At 41.3% G+C, this 17,505-nt stretch overlaps 1 protein-coding gene across 19 annotated transcripts in view; it reads left to right on the plus strand.

The window, feature by feature from the left end:
• NRXN1 (neurexin 1) overlaps window positions 1-17,505 on the plus strand; it is a 1,123,636-nt gene that overhangs the window by 939,740 nt on the left and 166,391 nt on the right. For all 19 annotated transcript variants that reach the window (XM_074989537.1, XM_074989539.1, XM_074989548.1 and 16 more), the window contains one exon: window positions 4,348-4,519. In XM_074989537.1, the coding sequence (XP_074845638.1) occupies window positions 4,348-4,519 (172 nt within the window). The remainder of the gene's footprint in view (window positions 1-4,347; window positions 4,520-17,505) is intronic.

Here is a 17,505-nt window from a genome sequence, read left to right on the forward strand (position 1 = left end):
TAGCACTTCCATAGGGTTACAGTGTCTTTTAGTCATAATTTTCTCTAATGGTGGTACAGCTTCATGAGGCAAAATCCATGACATAGTTTCTTTTGATATCAAGTTTTGAATAGCTTTTGGTCTATGAAGTAATATTAGTGTTGGGATCACTTGTTTGTCTTGGTGACAGCATAAATCGCACCCTGTATTGGTTTCTTATCAACAATAATAAACATTGTGCCCGATGATGCAGTTTCTGATGAATGTTCCAGACTGACGAATGTTTTGTGCTTAGCTAGCATGTTGTGTGTTCTATCAACATTCATATGGATATGTATAAATCAGATTCGGCCAAGGGTTCTGTCTTTCGAGTTTATAGAAAGGTTGTACAGTATGTTAATATATAGAAATCATGTGTGACCAATTTAAAATGATATCAGACTAACCAGTGACTTTAATTTGGAAAAGGCACTACACATGCTAAACACCCCAGGCTTACACCTGCTCAATTCACTGAAAGGTTGTCATTTTTCATTTATAAATATATAGAGAGAGAAGAGGAAGCAAGTAGATGAAATGGGGTAAATGAGTGTGGCAATTTTGAATCACCATAAAAATGGATTCTGCTTTATTAACCTCAAAGCCTTTGATTTCTTGAAAAAACTCTTTCAAAAATTCACATACCATAGAGTCATCTGCATTAAAAAGTTCTGTATTTCATCACCTGATGAAAGTGGTGACTGCCATAATTCTGTAGCAATCTTCTATTTCTGTTGACTTTGAATAGCAAGATAAGTGAATGAATAAGACATGTGAAGTACACAAATTACTGCTTTAATGGTAGGAAATGGTGCAAATAGTATGCATTTTTTCACCCACTTCAGCTCTGGCACTTGAATACATGGTGTAACGACGGTTGATTGTTGGATTTGGTAGTGTCCTACACGTAGCTGTGATATCACTAGTTTTCTGTAACTGTCACTATGGTAAAAAGATAAACTGGGAGACAAGACCAAAGCCTGAGGACACCAAAAGGGAGTGGACATGGAAGCGGGAGGCTAAGCCTCTCGAGCAGGGTCAACAACCTTTCTGTGCTGAAATTTGACATTTTGATCTCTGTGTGTGGTTCGAGTGCTGTTGATACTTTTCAAAGTCACTGATAGTCCTACTTATAACAGCTTCATTAATAAATAAAGATGCAGAGCTTTACCATTTACATAGTGGTTGGTAGCATTGGCTGGTCTTTTGTTAATCTATAGGCAGCATGAGTTTGAGCAAGCTCCTGGGTGCCTGGGAGAAAATGGGTGGGGCTGAACTCCCACTTTGCATGCCCATAAAAATCATCTCACATGCCACTCTTGGCACCCATGCCAGGGTTGCAACCCCTGCTCTAGAGAAACATAAATGTGTGGTCAGCAAGATGGGAACACAGTCCAGGTTGTAACCATGTGAGGGGGAAAGAATGAGCAGTGAGGCAACAGACTGAAAGGAATACATTTTGGAGAAAGGCCCCTTCAATTTACAGTTGTTTTGGAAAGAAAGGAGCAGAGACGAGAGAAGAGAGAACACCAATGTGACATGGAGAAAGTCAATGAGGAATTATGGGGCATTCTCTGAATCAACAGTGCACCTGGAGGAGCTGAGATAGTCAATGTGTGGGACGAGAGCCGGGTAGAATCATGGAAACTTGAAGTCACTTCACTTGAGAACAGCAGACAAATAAAGGATGAAAGAGCCAGGCAAAGAGATGGGAACTGGGGAAGGAGTAGAGCCTGATAGGATTGAACTACCAAAGAAGGTCAGGTGAAGGCAGAGGAGTTATCTAGCACCACTACTGCAGCTTGTGAGTCTGGTGGAGTGAACGCAAAGAGAGCAGAGATCAAAACTGCATGGGAAGGACAGAGCCGCTTCTTCAGAAAGATTAAGAAGGTGAAGGATTTAGGGATATAGGCTGTGAAGTGTTTCTTATAGTAAATCTAATGAAAATTAAAAATAACTTGACCAAGTTGTTTTCAGAGGCAATGAAACCATTAATGGAATTATTACTAACTGCCTACATAGGGTGACCATCTGTCCCATTCTCACCAGGACAGTCCCGTATTTTAGGCAGGCATCCCACCTCTTTATGACCAAAAAGCAAATTGTCCCATATAGTCACTCCCACTACTGAGCTGTCCTTTCTCTCAGTCAGTGCAGCTGCAGGTCAAATCAATCAGAAGCTGGCCGGACAGCACCTGTAGCATGTGCTGACCAGCCAGTACAGGCAGCAGCAGGAGCGGGAGCCAGGGGCCCTGCCACAGAGGTAAGGAGGGTATGTAGTGGTGTAGGGTAGTGTGATTTGTCCTCCACTGTAACATTTTAAGGGGACCTGGTACCCCAGCAGTGCTGAGCAGCCTCTCCATGGGGCAGCTGCCCTTGCCCCAAGGGAGACCACTGTGGGGATGTAGCCCAATCCTCATTGCAGGACAGACTCCTGTGTAGCTGCCCTCCCCTCCCATCAGCCCAGGAGGCAGCCACCTCCACAGCTAGGGATCCCCCACAGCCAGGGAGCTCTCCTCTGAGATGTCAGGACAATTGCTGGCACCCCAAGGCCTAGGACAGCCACAGAGCTCCCCTGTGAGGTGGCAGCCCCATTGCTAGAGCCCCGAGGAGTGGGGCACCACCATCTGAAGCTGGGGAGGTCCCCCCAGCAGGGTGGCAGCCCCATCTCTAAAGGTGTAGGGCAGCCAGGGAGGTCTGCCAGTGTGACAGGAGCCCCACTGCCAGTGCCTGGAGGTGTAGGGAGCTGGGGAGGTCCTCCTGTATGGTGTCAGCCCCATTCCTGGTGCCCGGAGGTGTGAGGCAGCCAGGAGCTGAAGCTGCCTCCACAGCCAGGCAGTGCTACCTGCCTCTCCACCCCAACAGGGCTGCCACCGCTGGAGCCAGGAAGCGTTCCTGCAGCATTCCCAAAGCCCGGTGGCATGGGACAACCTGTGAAGCCCCCCCTGCTTCCACAGGGCAAACATCCTGCAACCTGGGAGCTCCCCTGTGGGGCGGCAGCCCCATTCCAGAGCCCCATGGCATGGGGCAACCAGGGAGCTGCATTTGCTTGGCAGCCACAGCTGGGGAGCACCCCCCCCCAGCTTTCCCATATTTGGCATAGGGAAATATGGCTACCCTATAAGTATACCTCTGATAAAACACTGTACAACATTGTTATTACTCTGTTGTCATTCATAACTGATGTATGTCTCCAGACTTTTGTAGGAAAAAATACCTTCTTTAGTCACTCTTTTTAATGAACATGCTGAGATACTTCATTAAGCTCCAAATACCCCATTGCAGATGCCGCTTTAATTATTAGATTGCATTATGATATTGAACCATTTACCCATCTCAAAAAAGGAATATTTCTGTGCATTAAAAAATCAATTGTGTATGTCTGGTGAAATCATTGCTTGTTTGTGCATCACAGACTTTATAAAAACATTATAAGCTGAGAATAAATCTAACCCAGAAAATGAGGATAAGAAATTTCAAATAGTTTTGGATTTTCTGAAGCATTCTTCTGAGTCCCCTCCCCTCCTCAGGTGTTGCTTGTGAGAGGAAAGACAATATATTAGGTTTAATCATGTGACGTGTGGAGTTCCCTCAACTGCCGCTGAAATAAGTATGGCCCTGATACTGTATTTACATGGATCCATTAGGACGATCTGATTCTATGTTTGTTAAAGTTACAGAAACTTCTTTTGCATTCAAAATAAGCACCGTCTCTCTCTTTCTGGGTCTAATTTTGAAAGTCTTACTCCCGTCAGTCATTCATGCTCATTACACTGGTACTATTGACTTCAGCAGAATGGTTTGTGTGAGTGTAGTTTAAGTTTGTGAGAAAGGGATTGTGAAGTGGATTCCAAATTATCAGGCTGAAAGAAATCCTTACTCTTGCTGAAGCAAGAGGAGCTAGTGTTGACTTTTCTTTTGTTAAAGCCTATTAAGTAGGGAAAACTATCTGATCTTTGCCAAGAAGATGGGGAACATAGTGAAGAAATTTACTTACTGCTGGTGGTGGTGGTGGTGGTGGTGGTGTGTGTGTGTGTGTAGCAAACACTTGGTGAAAATAACTGATTTGGAATGCCAGTTATCTATGAAAAACATGTCCCAGATTCAGTGAACTGTTAGGAATTTTGTCACTACCTCAGGCAAGCCTTCAGAAGTGAAATCTGAGGAGAGTAGCTGTTGTTAGGAATCTTTCCCAGTAAAATACACTTTCCAAGTCTGACTAAAACAACTCTTAATTAGTACTTCTTCTTCTTCTTCTTCTTTCTTCTTCTTCTTCCTCCCTCGTCCTCCTCCTCCTCCTCCTCTTCCTCTTTTTTTTTTTTTAAACAGCACCAGGGAAAAATTGGAGTTAAGTTTAATGTTGGAACTGATGACATCTCTATCGAAGAGATCAACGCAATCATTAATGATGGAAAATACCATGTAGTACGTTTTACAAGAAGTGGTGGTAATGCCACATTACAGGTGGACAGCTGGCCAGTTATAGAACGTTACCCAGCAGGTAAGAATATAAACAAACATTTGTGGAAGAGGGTATGGGGAAATATTTGGAAATGTAATGTGCTTTGATTCTGTATTGATAAAATATTGACTCCTTGTTCTACTTGTTATTTGAGTAGTCAAAAAGTCATAAACATCTAGCAGTTTATGATGATGGCATTTCCTGTCTTTTCTCAAATTTAAAAGAATCAGTGAAAATGGAAAAATGTAGATGTCAAGGCACAAAATAGACAAGGTCTTTTAAAAATTTCTGTTTTATTCTTTACTGGATCATTGTACTTAGACATGGAAAAGGCTTTGACAAAAGCAATAATATAAACCAAAAAGTGACTTACGGGAAAATTTTTGTTGGAAAAAAAAGTCTGTGGTCTTCTAACATCAGGCTTTCATAGTTGTTTGAAACGTATGAAATCAACAGAAGTATAACAGTCCTGGAAAGAGAAAAGAGTACAACAATGTCTAGCTGTGTACACAAATAATCAATTTAAAGTGCATTTAGTTAAATACAATATATGGATTCAGTCCTTCAAATGCTGTACTCACATGATAAGAAAAGGCAGCCAGGATGAGGCCTGAAAGTACTATTCAACTGCTGTGCCTTGAAGAAGAAGATATGTCATTAATATTATTCATTTGTAAATTCAGCAGTCTTTCAAATATATGTTTCATTTTCAAATGACTGTTGAGCCATTAGTTGTAATTTGCAAATCTGCACATTATCTGTCAACAATTGTTGTATTTGTATTAGTAAATCAAAGGCAGTAATCCAGAGATATAAATGAAAGCTAGTCTGGTTTGCATATTTGCTAGTTAATCTTTGTAGCTGCAAATACATTGTAGACGTTTTTAATCTTTAAATGCAAAATAAAATATACTACCCTCTTTTTAACTTTAAATACAGAAGCTATCGAATGCATTCTTGTTGCTAAGAATGAATTTGGTGTTCTTGAATCAACTTTTTTTTCCTTTGTATTTGAGAGGATGCCTCAGTTTTCTATCTTAGGAATAGAAAATTCCACATGTGAACAGTCAGATGCAGGTAAAATCCGTGAAATGTTCACATTAAAATGAAAATGGTATAGAATAATCTATAAAAAGGTGGTTCCTTATAGCCATGAATACCCAAGGTCTGTGTGCCAATATCTTTTTAACAAAGTAGCAATTCTTGGTATTCAATTTAAAATGAGAGATTAGTTGTGTATGACAGCATATGGGATTTGGTTTTGAAACAAATGTCTTGCAAACTTTAGAATATAGTGATGCTATATTATGGAGAGAAGCATATTTTGTGTGTATGTGTGCATACAAGCACATTATTGTCCCCAAAGTTTTTTTTCGTTAATAGGGCTTGGTGGGGTCAGCAGAGGCTGGGATAAAGGGAAATGGAGTGGGACTTCAATTTAATAAGTAGGGGAAACAGATGATTTGGAGAGAGCATGAAGAAAGGGACTACTGTGAAGATGGTGCCTGAAGTATGGCATTATTTTTGTTCATGCTGGTTGCAATCTTTTGAAGCTCTAAAGGATCATTCATGACAATGCTGAGCGGCATCTAAGCCATGAAAGGCACTGGTACGGGAAAAGCCTGACTTTAGAGCAATATCTTGTGCCCTGAGGAAAGAAACAAACATTAACATGCTGATAACTTCATTTTGCAGAAACGAAAACATGCAATAGAAATCTGTAGTACTGGTGCTTTAATATAAAGGATCCACTAATGTTCCCATTGCAAGTAGGAAAATGGTCATGCTGAAACAATACACCCATGCCCAAGACTTCAGTCACGTTTGGTTTTTAGCTTTCAATAAATTTACAACATACCTTGATGCTTTGGACATTAGTTTTCACACATTTCCCTAGTGGACTGTAAGATCACCTGAGAATCACCACTCTCTGCAGGAGTACCTACAATGGTGAGTGCTAAAATGAGGAATTTTAATGGAAATCTTAATCTAGATTTTATACAGACTGTTGTGTAATTTCTAGATAATTTCTGTAAAACAGTAAAACACCATTTGCAGCATTTGTGTTTATATTTGCTATCCCCCCACAATAGCTGCAGTTCAGGTCAAATAAATCCACTCTTTCAGCAATAGCACAGACTTTCCCTTCTTGCTTTACTGCTTGACTCATACCCAACCCTTGTAGGTCTTTAATTTTCCTTGATTTTTTGTTATCACTAGCATCATATTGCTCTTCTTCATACATCATCTTCAAACATTTTTTCCCTATTCCTCCCAACATCATATCATCTTTCCATACTCTTCTTTTTCTTCATGTTATTTAATCTAATGTTAAGCTTTTGCTATTGCCTTCTCCAGAATGGCCTAGTTTCTTCATACACTTGCGTGGATGTCTCAGTTTGAGATGGATCAAACTAGTGCTGGAGAATGTGGATATCTTCAAACACAGAATAGTTTTGAAGCGTACAAGGTTGATTTTTCTCTAAGTGTGTGCGTGATGCCATTTTCAGAGGTATGACTCTGGATCTTGTGAAATTAGTATATCTAGAAGTGAAGTCTAAAAGACGTCAGACATTGCAAGTTGGCAAACACCGTCATATCTCCTGCTATGTCCATTTCAGAACTGTTGGTGTTATTAATACTTTAAGTATTGACATGAACACTTAACCATTCTGACTACCCAATGAACTAGCTGATTTGTCAGATGTTTGGTGGAGGGAGAGATGGTAATGGATGTCTTCATCATGAGGCGTTATCTTTCATTCCATTGGCCAGTGTTATGAATCTCTGCCATTTTGGTTTTCTGCAAGTTTTCTAATTTTCACACCAAAATATGTATATATACATATATATATACACCTTCTCTTCTTCTGTGTGACTTAAGAGTAAACCACAGTAGCAGGTTCATTAATAAAGCTGTTATTTGTAAATGTACACTGGATTTCTTTTTCAATTAAATATTTAGAAACCATCTTCCTTTCAGTTTTTGACAGCACATCACCTAACTCTTTCCTCTTCAGTTATTTTACACAAGAAAGATTATGTTCAGTGTAATACTGTTTTAGTCTAAAATATATCAGGTGAAGATTTCCACAGGGAAGCTGTGGTTATAGACACCTTTCTTTAATTTCATTGTATTGTCTTAGCTGTCTTCCATTTTTTCCAGAATGTTGTTCTTTCTCTCTCTCTGCCTCTTAGCAATTTACAGCAATCAATCAGAGTTTATAGATAATTAAACAAGAGAGCTAACACTTCAAGCTAGGCTATCATTCTCTGACAATAAGTTTATTAGCAGTCAGAAAAAAACATGTTTTGAAGTGATCATATACTCTCTTCCCAAAATACACTGTAAAATAAATGTTATATCGAATAAAAAACATATGTGCATGCACACGCACTGTGTGTGTGTTTACTTATGCTGATATTTATAGAGGAGGATGTGAACAAACATGCAAGCACATGTAAATTTGAACTCTGTTTCTTACTGGCATGACAAAATAAGAGCAAATATCGGAACAATGTAGCAGAACAAATTGTTGAAACAAAAACAATATATGCAACAAAATCTATTATAGAACAGAGGTGACCTTTCTTTCCCTGCTATAGGCTGCGTCTACACGTGCACGCTACTTCGAAGTAGCAGCAGTAACTTCGAAATAGCGCCCGTCACGTCTACACGTGTTGGGCGCTATTTCGAAGTTGAAATCGACGTTAGGCGGCGAGACGTCGAAGTCGCTAACCCCATGAGGGGATGGGAATAGCGCCCTACTTCGACGTTCAACATCGAAGTAGGGACATGTAGACGATCCGCGTCCCGCAACATCGAAATAGCGGGGTCCTCCATGGCGGCCATCAGCTGGGGGGTTGAGAGATACTCTCTCTCCAGCCCTTGCGGGGCTCTGTGGTCACCGTGGGCAGCAGCCCTTAGCCCAGGGCTTCTGGCTGCTGCTGCTGCAGCTGGGGGTCCGTGCTGCATATACAGGGTCTGCAACTAGTTGTTGGCTCTGTGTATCTTGCACTGTTTAATGAAAGTGTGTCTGGGAGGGGCCCTTTAAGGGAGCGACTTGCTGTTGAGTCCGCCCTGTGACCCTGTCTGCAGCTGTGCCTGGCTCCCTTATTTCGATGTGTGCTACTTTGGCGTGTAGACGTTCCCTCGCTGTGCCTATTTCGATGTTGGGCTGAGCAACGTCGAAGTTGAACATCGACGTTGCCAGCCCTGGAGGACGTGTAGACGTTATTCATCGAAATAGCCTATTTCGATGTCGCAACATCGAAATAAGCTATTTCGAAGTTGGGTGCACGTGTAGACGTAGCCATAGTGTCCAGCAGCTAACTCTCAGCGCCTTAAGGCCTCTTTACTTACCTCCCAGCAAATGAGATTTGGCACCAGACCAGGCCTTTTTTTGAGTTACACATCTGAGCTATGACAAGGGGTACATCCATGTGTGTTCTGAATTAACTTCAGAGGTTCCCTTTCTCAACTCTTAGGGCTCATTGATTCCAGTCGTGTTTCTGGGACTGGGATGAGTTTGGCCCTGCTAACGCACCTGTATTTCATTTAACTCCTGACCTTGCCATTTGCTAGGATGCCCCCTATGATGGGTGATGCAGAGTAGATGCATTTATCTTTGGAAAAAATACCCAGACTTACACTGCCTGCATGCATTCCATTCTCCTATGTTAAATCCAGAGACCTGTACATTACATCCCTATGCTGGTTGAATAACTCCACTCACTTCCCTTCTAAATTTTGTTACATTTGTTTGATCCTCTTCTGGCTTGTGGTCTGCCACCAGAACGTTTTCTGACCTAACTTTGTGGGATGGGAAAAACTGCTGAGCATGCCACCAGAGCTCCCTTTTCACCATTTGACTAGCCACTGCTCCCCACCCCACATCATTCTCTCCCAAGTGAATTATCAGAATGTGCGAGAGACTGATCCTTTGCCCCCAAGAACACAAAGTCAAAGTTGCACAAACCCAAAGTCTCTGCCATAACCAGTACATTGGGTATGGGTAAACTGGTATTTAGGCGCAAATCTGTGATCCCTGAGGAGAGAAAAAGGGACCTGGTAATGCACAATATGTGGAATTCCAGCAGAGCCTGGAACAGGTGAACTTGCATTTCCAGACAACAATCATGGATCGCTGGCTCACTTAGGCCATCTTTGAAAAGCAGAGTTGAAACAAAGCTGTGTGCTGTATGTGAAGCACTCTCTGTCAATGCCCTATCTAGTGCCACTAGGCCTGACATCAGTACAATCTCTGCCACAAGAACAGTAGGAAAAAAACAGCCAAAAATGACCCAAGAAAGAGCAGTTTCTACAGCACTGGAACAGGTAGGACCTGCATAGTAACTGCACGCTCTAAGAGCCTGCATACTTTCCATCACCTGTATGAGATTTGAAAAGCCAATTATGCTGACATAAAATGAAATGCCAGTGTGGCCTTGTGTGTGGTGAAATGCCCTTCTGAACCAATGTAACTGAGAACTGAAGCACTGGGGTATTAGATACATAGTGATGTGTTTCGTCCTGCTATATCCAGGAAGTCTAAGATTTCTGAAAATCTGATTTTTGTCGTAGGACATCACTTAAGATCTAAATATTTCTGTAAAAAACAGAAAAGTAAGGAATCAGAAATAGAGCCATCTAGATCTCACCTACATGCTAAATCTGAGACTGTCTTCAGCTGAAAGTGAGACAGAGCACTAGGTAATCAAAGCTATGTCTGGGTAAATGTTTAGAAATAGCCCTCATAGCACACAAATGTGCGCAAACTGCATAACTTTAGGAGATTTTCTAGGTAGGTTTATAATATAAACCACTGATGGACTGTCAGGCCAGTAGGACTTGCTTGTCTATACACTTCTACCTCAGTATCACAACTTCATTAGGACTAAAAACAATGGGTAATATCCTATAGCCGTCCCAGAGCACCCCATGCAATGACCAGTACTCTACAGACCAAGTATATTCCTTGGAAATATACTCCTAATCCAAAGTCCCACAAATACATATGAATACACTTGAAAGTCTGTTATTAGAATCCTGCCTGATTTGCTAGGAATGATCATTCATCTCCTTCAGAACCATTTTCAGTCTTGCAATTGATCCTTCATTTCCCTTGGTAATCAAATGAAAGGGAAATGTATTTTTGCCACCTGTTCTGACTTCCTCTGCACAAGCTCAGAATGCCCAACATGTGGTGATGTCCTGAAAAGTAGATGTCTAATTAATGATTGCAGCAGCTCCAGGATAATCTTGCAATCACCGAGAGCTATTACACTCTGTTCATGGAGTTTCAGGACGTTCTCTATGTTAAAACAGCATAGGTCTGCAAGGGTTTCCAATTTGATCCCAGGTGAGATGTGAGGGATTTTTTTTTTCTACACATAGTTTACCTTCCTTCTCCACATTTCCATTTCCATCTGAGAAAGTTCCCCTGTGTGGCTGGGAGAATATAGCCACCTCATATTTCTATTTCTCCTCTTCATTGCTTCTTTAAAACAGTAGTGACCCAAGAGCATTAACATTTCCACAGCCAATCAGATTTTATGAATCAAACCCATTGGCGGACACAGTGGATGCTGAAGAATGAGCTGTTACAATTGCTGGCATAACTCTCAGAGGTGTCCCCCACAGTGCTTGTGGAGGCAAAACCACAAAAGAAACATACTCCAAAGAGAAATGGTCACCAAACTGGAGAAGGTACAATGAAACCTCCAACAAAGGGTCTTATTGCCCATTTCCAAAATTTGTGGCCACCTTAAGGTAAGCTTAATTTCCCCATCAGATGGAACGTCCATTGTACCTATGCCCTTTGTCACATAGGCTCTGAAAACAACAGAGAGGTAGCCGTGTTAGTCTATATTCTATCAAAACAAAAAGGCAGTCCAGTAGCACTTTAAAGACTAACAAAATAATATATTAGGGGGCGAGCTTTTATGGGACAGACCCATTTCTTCAGACCATAGCCAGACCAGAAGAGACTCAATATTTATGTCACAGAGAACCAAAAATTGTTATCAAGGTAGACAAATCAGAAAAAAGTGTAATCAAGGGGGGCAAATTAGAAGAGCAGAGGGGCGGTAGGAGCAGGGGAAGTCAAGTCACGTAAAGCAAAGTATGTAAAAGAGTCCTTATCATGTGGCAGGTAATTGCCGTCCTGATTCAAACCATGTGTTAATGTGTCAAATTTGAATATAGAAGAGAGTTCCACACTTTTTGTCTGCGGGCGGTCGTTAAAGTTCCTTTTCAGTAAAACACAGACTTTCAGGTCATTAACAGAATGGCCCACTCCATTAAAGTGCTCTCTGACAGGCCTGTGAATTAAGAGTTTTCTGATGTCTCTTTTGTTCCATTTATTCTTTGTTGAAGAGTGTTTACCATTTGTCCTATGTACATAGTATGTGGGCATTGTTGGCACATGATGGCATATATGATGTTAGTTGAGGAACATGAGAATGTGCCCATGATTCTCTGAGTAACCTGGTTAGGTCCAGTGATGGTATCTCCAGAATAGATATGTGGACAAAGTTGGCAATGGGACTTGTTGCAAGGAAAAGTTCCAGGATTGGTATTATTGTGGTATAGACTGTGGTTGCTGGTGAGAATCCTCATAAGGTTGGGAGATTGTCTGTAGGAGAGAACAGTCCTGTCACCAAGGGCCTTCTGGAGTGTGGCATCCTGATTAAGGATAGGTTGTAGGTCTTTAGTGATGCATTGCAGTGGTTTGAGTTAGGGGCTGTAGATAATGACCAGTGGTATCCTGTTGTTGTTTTTTTGGGGTTTGTTCTGGTATGGCTATGGTCTAAAGAAGTGGGTCTGCCCCATGAAAGCTCGCCACCTAATAAATTATTTTTTTAGTCTTCAAAGTTCTACTGGACTGCCTTTTTGTTTTGGTCTGAAAACAAATGAAGCCAGAGCTACTGGGACAATTTTTAGACCGGGGAGGCTGAGAGCCATTCAACCAAAGTGTTAACCCTGTATATCATGGAGCCACTTCAAGCCAAGGAGAGCTGCAGCATCCCCAGTACCAAGGAGTGGTGCTCATGTAAAGTAAGCTTGCTTGTTATATTCCAGCTCTTCCCAGGGTATTGCCATTATGTAGAGAGGAGAGGAGGGCTACGTCTACACGTGAAGCCTACATCGAAGTAGCCTATTTCGATGTGGCGACATCGAAATAGGCTATTTCGATGACTAACGTCTACACGTCCTCCAGGGCTGGCAACGTCGATGTTCAACATCGACGTTGGGCAGCACCACATCGAAATAGGCGCAGCGAGGGAACGTCTACACGCCACAGTAGCACACATCGAAATAAGGGTGCCAGGCACAGCTGCAGACAGAGTCACAGGGCGGACTCAACAGCCAGCCACTCCCTTAAAGGGCCCCTCCCAGACACACTTGCACTAAACAGCACAAGATACACAGAGCCGACAACGAGTTGCAGACCCTGTGCATGCAGCATGAATCCCCCGCTGCAGCAGCAGCAGCCAGAAGCCCTGGGCTAAAGGCTGCTGCACACGGTGACCATAGAGCCCCGCACGGGCTGGAGAGACAGCGTCTCTCAACCCCCTAGCTGATGGCTGCCATGGAGGACCCCACAATTTCGACGTTACGGGACGCGGATCGTCTACACGGTCCCTACTTCGACGTTGAACGTCGAAGTAGGGCGCTATTCCGATCCCCTCATGAGGTTAGCGACTTCGACGTCTCGCCGCCTAACGTCGAAGTTAACTTTGAAATAGCGCCCGACGCGTGTAGCCGCGACGGGTGCTATTTCGAAGTTAGTGCCGCTACTTCGAAGTAGCGTGCACGTGTAGACACAGCCGAGATGTGATAAACACCCTATTTAGGAAAACAGAGGGTAAAATGCAAGGTAAGAGGGAAATACTTATGTGCAAAAGGAAGTGTCCTTTTAATCCTGTAATATGTGGCAGGCAAAACTCATCATCATGCTATAATGCATTTCACACATTCAAGAAGTTAGCTTTCCTGGGATTCTGTTCATCTTGCTTTCATGCCTGGGAAAGTCCACCAGTAACGCTCCTTACTGCTAAATCTCCTGTAGGTTGATAGAAGATAATAAGGGATAAAGGCAAATCAGTTAACATAAGTTATTTGGACTTTCACAAAGCCTTTGTAAAAAATCCCCCCACAAGAATCTATTCAGGCAGAAAGTAATGTGCCATGGGGGAAAGGGATTTTTTCCATGTATTAGAAATTGACTAAGAGACTGAAAGCGAAAGATGGATTCTTGACTGCTTTAAATCATTAGCATTCATCTAATCACTGCAATGTAGATTTTCTGATTTATGTCATAAACAAATCTTTATTGCTAATATTAAAAAGTGAAGGAATAGTGAGGTGGCAATAGTTACAGGTTATACAAACCTAGATTAGTCTGGAGAAGAATGAGCAGCACAATAGCAGGTGGAAAGCATACACAGAAGGCAGTTACTGCTGCTGGGGTCTAAATTAACTGTAATAACCCAAGACAAAGACCAAGGTGAAAATCTCCATTTAGTGTATGATAAAAATCTTAAGATGCATAAGGAATGAGAGAGTAAATGATACTGAAAATATACAGGTTGAACCTCTCCAGTCCAGCATGCTTGGGGCCTGACCAGTGGCAAACAGGAGAATTTGTTGGACCATAGGAGGTCAACATTATCTAGCATGTTACTAACACTCCCACTGCTTACTGGGCTTTGAGAAGATATTTTGGGGTAAATTAGAGCTAAGTAACAGCATGGTACACTGACAACCAGGACTGGTGGCTGTAAACAAACTTTATGGGACTGTGGGAAACTTGGTGACACCCATGGTAAGTGGTCAGCTGGCTAACTAAAGTCATGCCAGGGCACAGCTGTTGCTGGGTTAGACAGTGAACATCTCTAGTCTGGCAGTCTGTATTATAAAACAATGATATATATCAGGAGCTCACTCTGAACTGGAATACTTGGCTCAGTTATTGTGCCCTACCTAAAAAGTTATAGCAGAAATAAAAGGGATTAAGAGATGACTGAAACAACTAGAACCACTTAGCTTAGCAATGAAGTGGAAAAAAGGAATATTATAGGAGTATACAGTGGAAGAAATGATATAGAAAAAAATCAAATACCCTTGTTAGAAGGGAGAACATTCTTAGGAACAGAAACAATTAAAGAGAGAGGGAGATATTTTTTCCTGTCTATAATCAACCCATGGAATACCCTGTCACTAACTATCAAGAGCCTAGGAGGATTCAGGATACCAAGGACTTAAAAGAATTCAGAAAAGATTGAAACTGAAAACATTCTTATAATTTTAATAAGCCAAGAACTAGCTAATTGATTTAAGGATGAAATTTCCTAGAAAGGGCATGTGATTCCACAATTGTCCATTACTGGTTTCTTGAATCTTCCTCTGAAGCATTTGGTACTGGCCATGGCTTGATCACATATGACAATTTCTATGTTTCTGCTTTTTCCATGTCATTTCACAGATTGTGTAAAAAGTTAGTGGCAATAACCACCGCATTGCTCTTTCTTCTCATATTTTGTTAGGTCATCCTCTTTTGGAAGTGATAGGTGGTCTATTGAGGGAGAACAAAAAATTTAAAAGATTGGTAAATTTTCTATCCTTCAATCATTTTTATTTAAAGAGGATGGCTACTACTCAAACAAGTATGTGCACTAAGTCACTTCTTAAAAGATGATTTCAATATATGTGTCCTAATCAGTTTTTTACTTTGATATATTATCAGGATTTTCTGTCAGATAATGCTATGAAATAATTCTGAGTCTGCAGAGAGTTTCTTCTTTTTTATATATTTATTATTGTTTATATTATATTAAAATACAAAGATTCCCTTCTTAGACTCGATTCTGAAATTAAATTCAGATTTCGGTAATGTGTGGTTTAATTATTATCACAAAAGGTATAACATGTTTCAGTTAAATGAAATAAAATGGGACAGTGCTTCTACTGGTTGAACCTCTGTAGTCCGGCACCGTGTGGCCCTGACCAGTGCCTAATGAGAGAGTTTGTCAGACTACGGGAGGTCAGTATCATCTAGCAGCACTACTAACACTTTCTCTGATTACTGGGCTCTTAGAAGAGGTTTAAGGGGTAAATTGGAGCTAAATAACACAGAATACTGAGAACCAGGCCATGTGGTTGTAAACAAACATTATAGGACCTTGATAAGTGGCTGTCTGGCTAACTAAAATCATGTTGGATTATGGATGTTAGTGGACAAGAGAGGGGTGGACTAGCGAGGTTCAACTAACAGCAAAGAAGGAATAAGAAAATGTCAAATGACAAGTTTTCATGATGAACAGTTTTAGGAGAAACAGATTTTTGTTTATTTTTACTTTATGACGGGGTAGTAAACACAAGTACTTGTATAATTAGATATGGGGTGAGAGGGATATAGAATTCCTTAACATCACAGAGTTCCTGGAGTTTTCTATAATTGTTAGAGGAAATGGGAGGAAGGTAGGGGGGTGAGGAGTGGGGGTGGAGGGGAAGAGATTAAACAGTGTTACCAGAATCAAAGATCTAAAAGGAAAGTGACTGAAAGAGCTTATCCATCTGGACATGTCAGAAGGATCCTAGGAAGACCACTGTCTGTTAATGATTTCCTTCGGTCAGACTGCAAACCCTGAGATATACGCCATATGAAGAGAATCTTTTCCTCAGTGATAAACTGCTTACTGTACTATCCGTCACAGATTTCACATGTAACTCATTGCTTCCAAATTTACAAAACCCAGTAGGGTATGTCAAAATTGCTTAGCCAAATCTGGAGGAGTTTCATAAATGAAAAGAATTTTTGGATTCACACGCACACTATATGTATATGTATATGTATATGTATATGTATATGGCTATGCTAGCGAGTTTTGCTGACAAAACCCTGGTTTTGTTGATAAAACTGGTGGAACATCCACACACAAAATGTTTTGTTGACAGTTTGTCAACAAAACTCAGCACTTTTGCCAGAAGTATTCTGGCATGGCAAAACGCTGTTGTCAACACATTCTGTCAATAAAAAACCTGTGTGGATGCTCTGGGGGCATCCAGAACAATGGACAGCCCTGTTTGGTGTGCTTCTGGGTCCTCTTTTGTCAAGAGAGAAGCTGGGGAGTCCAACCATTCTGTCAACAGAGCAGAGGCTCTTCTGATTGGCTTTTGTGTGTGGCTGCACTCAGCTGGCAGAAGTGTTGTTGGGAAATCTCTTCCAATGGTGACTTTTGCTGACAGAGTGCTGTAGTATAACTGTAGCCTCTATCTATATCTATAGATATATTTAGGACATTGATACTACAATTATTTTTTTCCAGTATGGGGGGGTCATACGAGTCAGGGCAAAATTATAGACAACTTCCAACCCCCGCAAGGTATTATTTATATATTTATTTCATGAAACAATGCTTTATTTCTCTGTCCTTTTCAGTTTGACCTCACCTGTCTTGTTCACCTGACTCCCATGAGTATTTATACAGACTTCAGTGATCCCACTCATGTGAATAAGAATAGATTTGAGGGCCTCATTCTGCAAATCTATATTCACTTAATTTATCATGTTGAGTTCTGTGTCATCTAATCACTCATGCAGATAATAACACTAGTTAGCATTTAGATAGTGCATTTCATCTGTGAAAAGCAGAGCACTTTGCAAAGGAGGATAAATATCATTATCCCTATTTTCAAGATGCAGCTGTAGTTTGTTTACTTGATGTTACACAGGTCTGTCTACTCAGTGTCTCATTCCCTACTCCCCATAGACTTCTTGTGGTACTTCTTGTGTGTGAGTAAGGCCATCTAATATGAGCATGGCCTTGCAGCATTATTCCTCAACCCTAATTCTAGATCATTTAATGGGAGAGCACTAAGTCATATATTAATGCTATTCCAAAATCAGTCACTAGAGTACGCAGAAGAGAACTATATGTGACCCCTTGGCCATAAATTAAAAATGTCACTTTTGTGATGCAGCTAATTTCCATTAATTCGTGGAGCAACCTCAGGTTCC

Source organism: Carettochelys insculpta, chromosome 3, assembly GCF_033958435.1.
Source record: "Carettochelys insculpta isolate YL-2023 chromosome 3, ASM3395843v1, whole genome shotgun sequence".
In the NCBI taxonomy this organism is placed as follows: Eukaryota; Metazoa; Chordata; order Testudines; family Carettochelyidae; genus Carettochelys; species Carettochelys insculpta.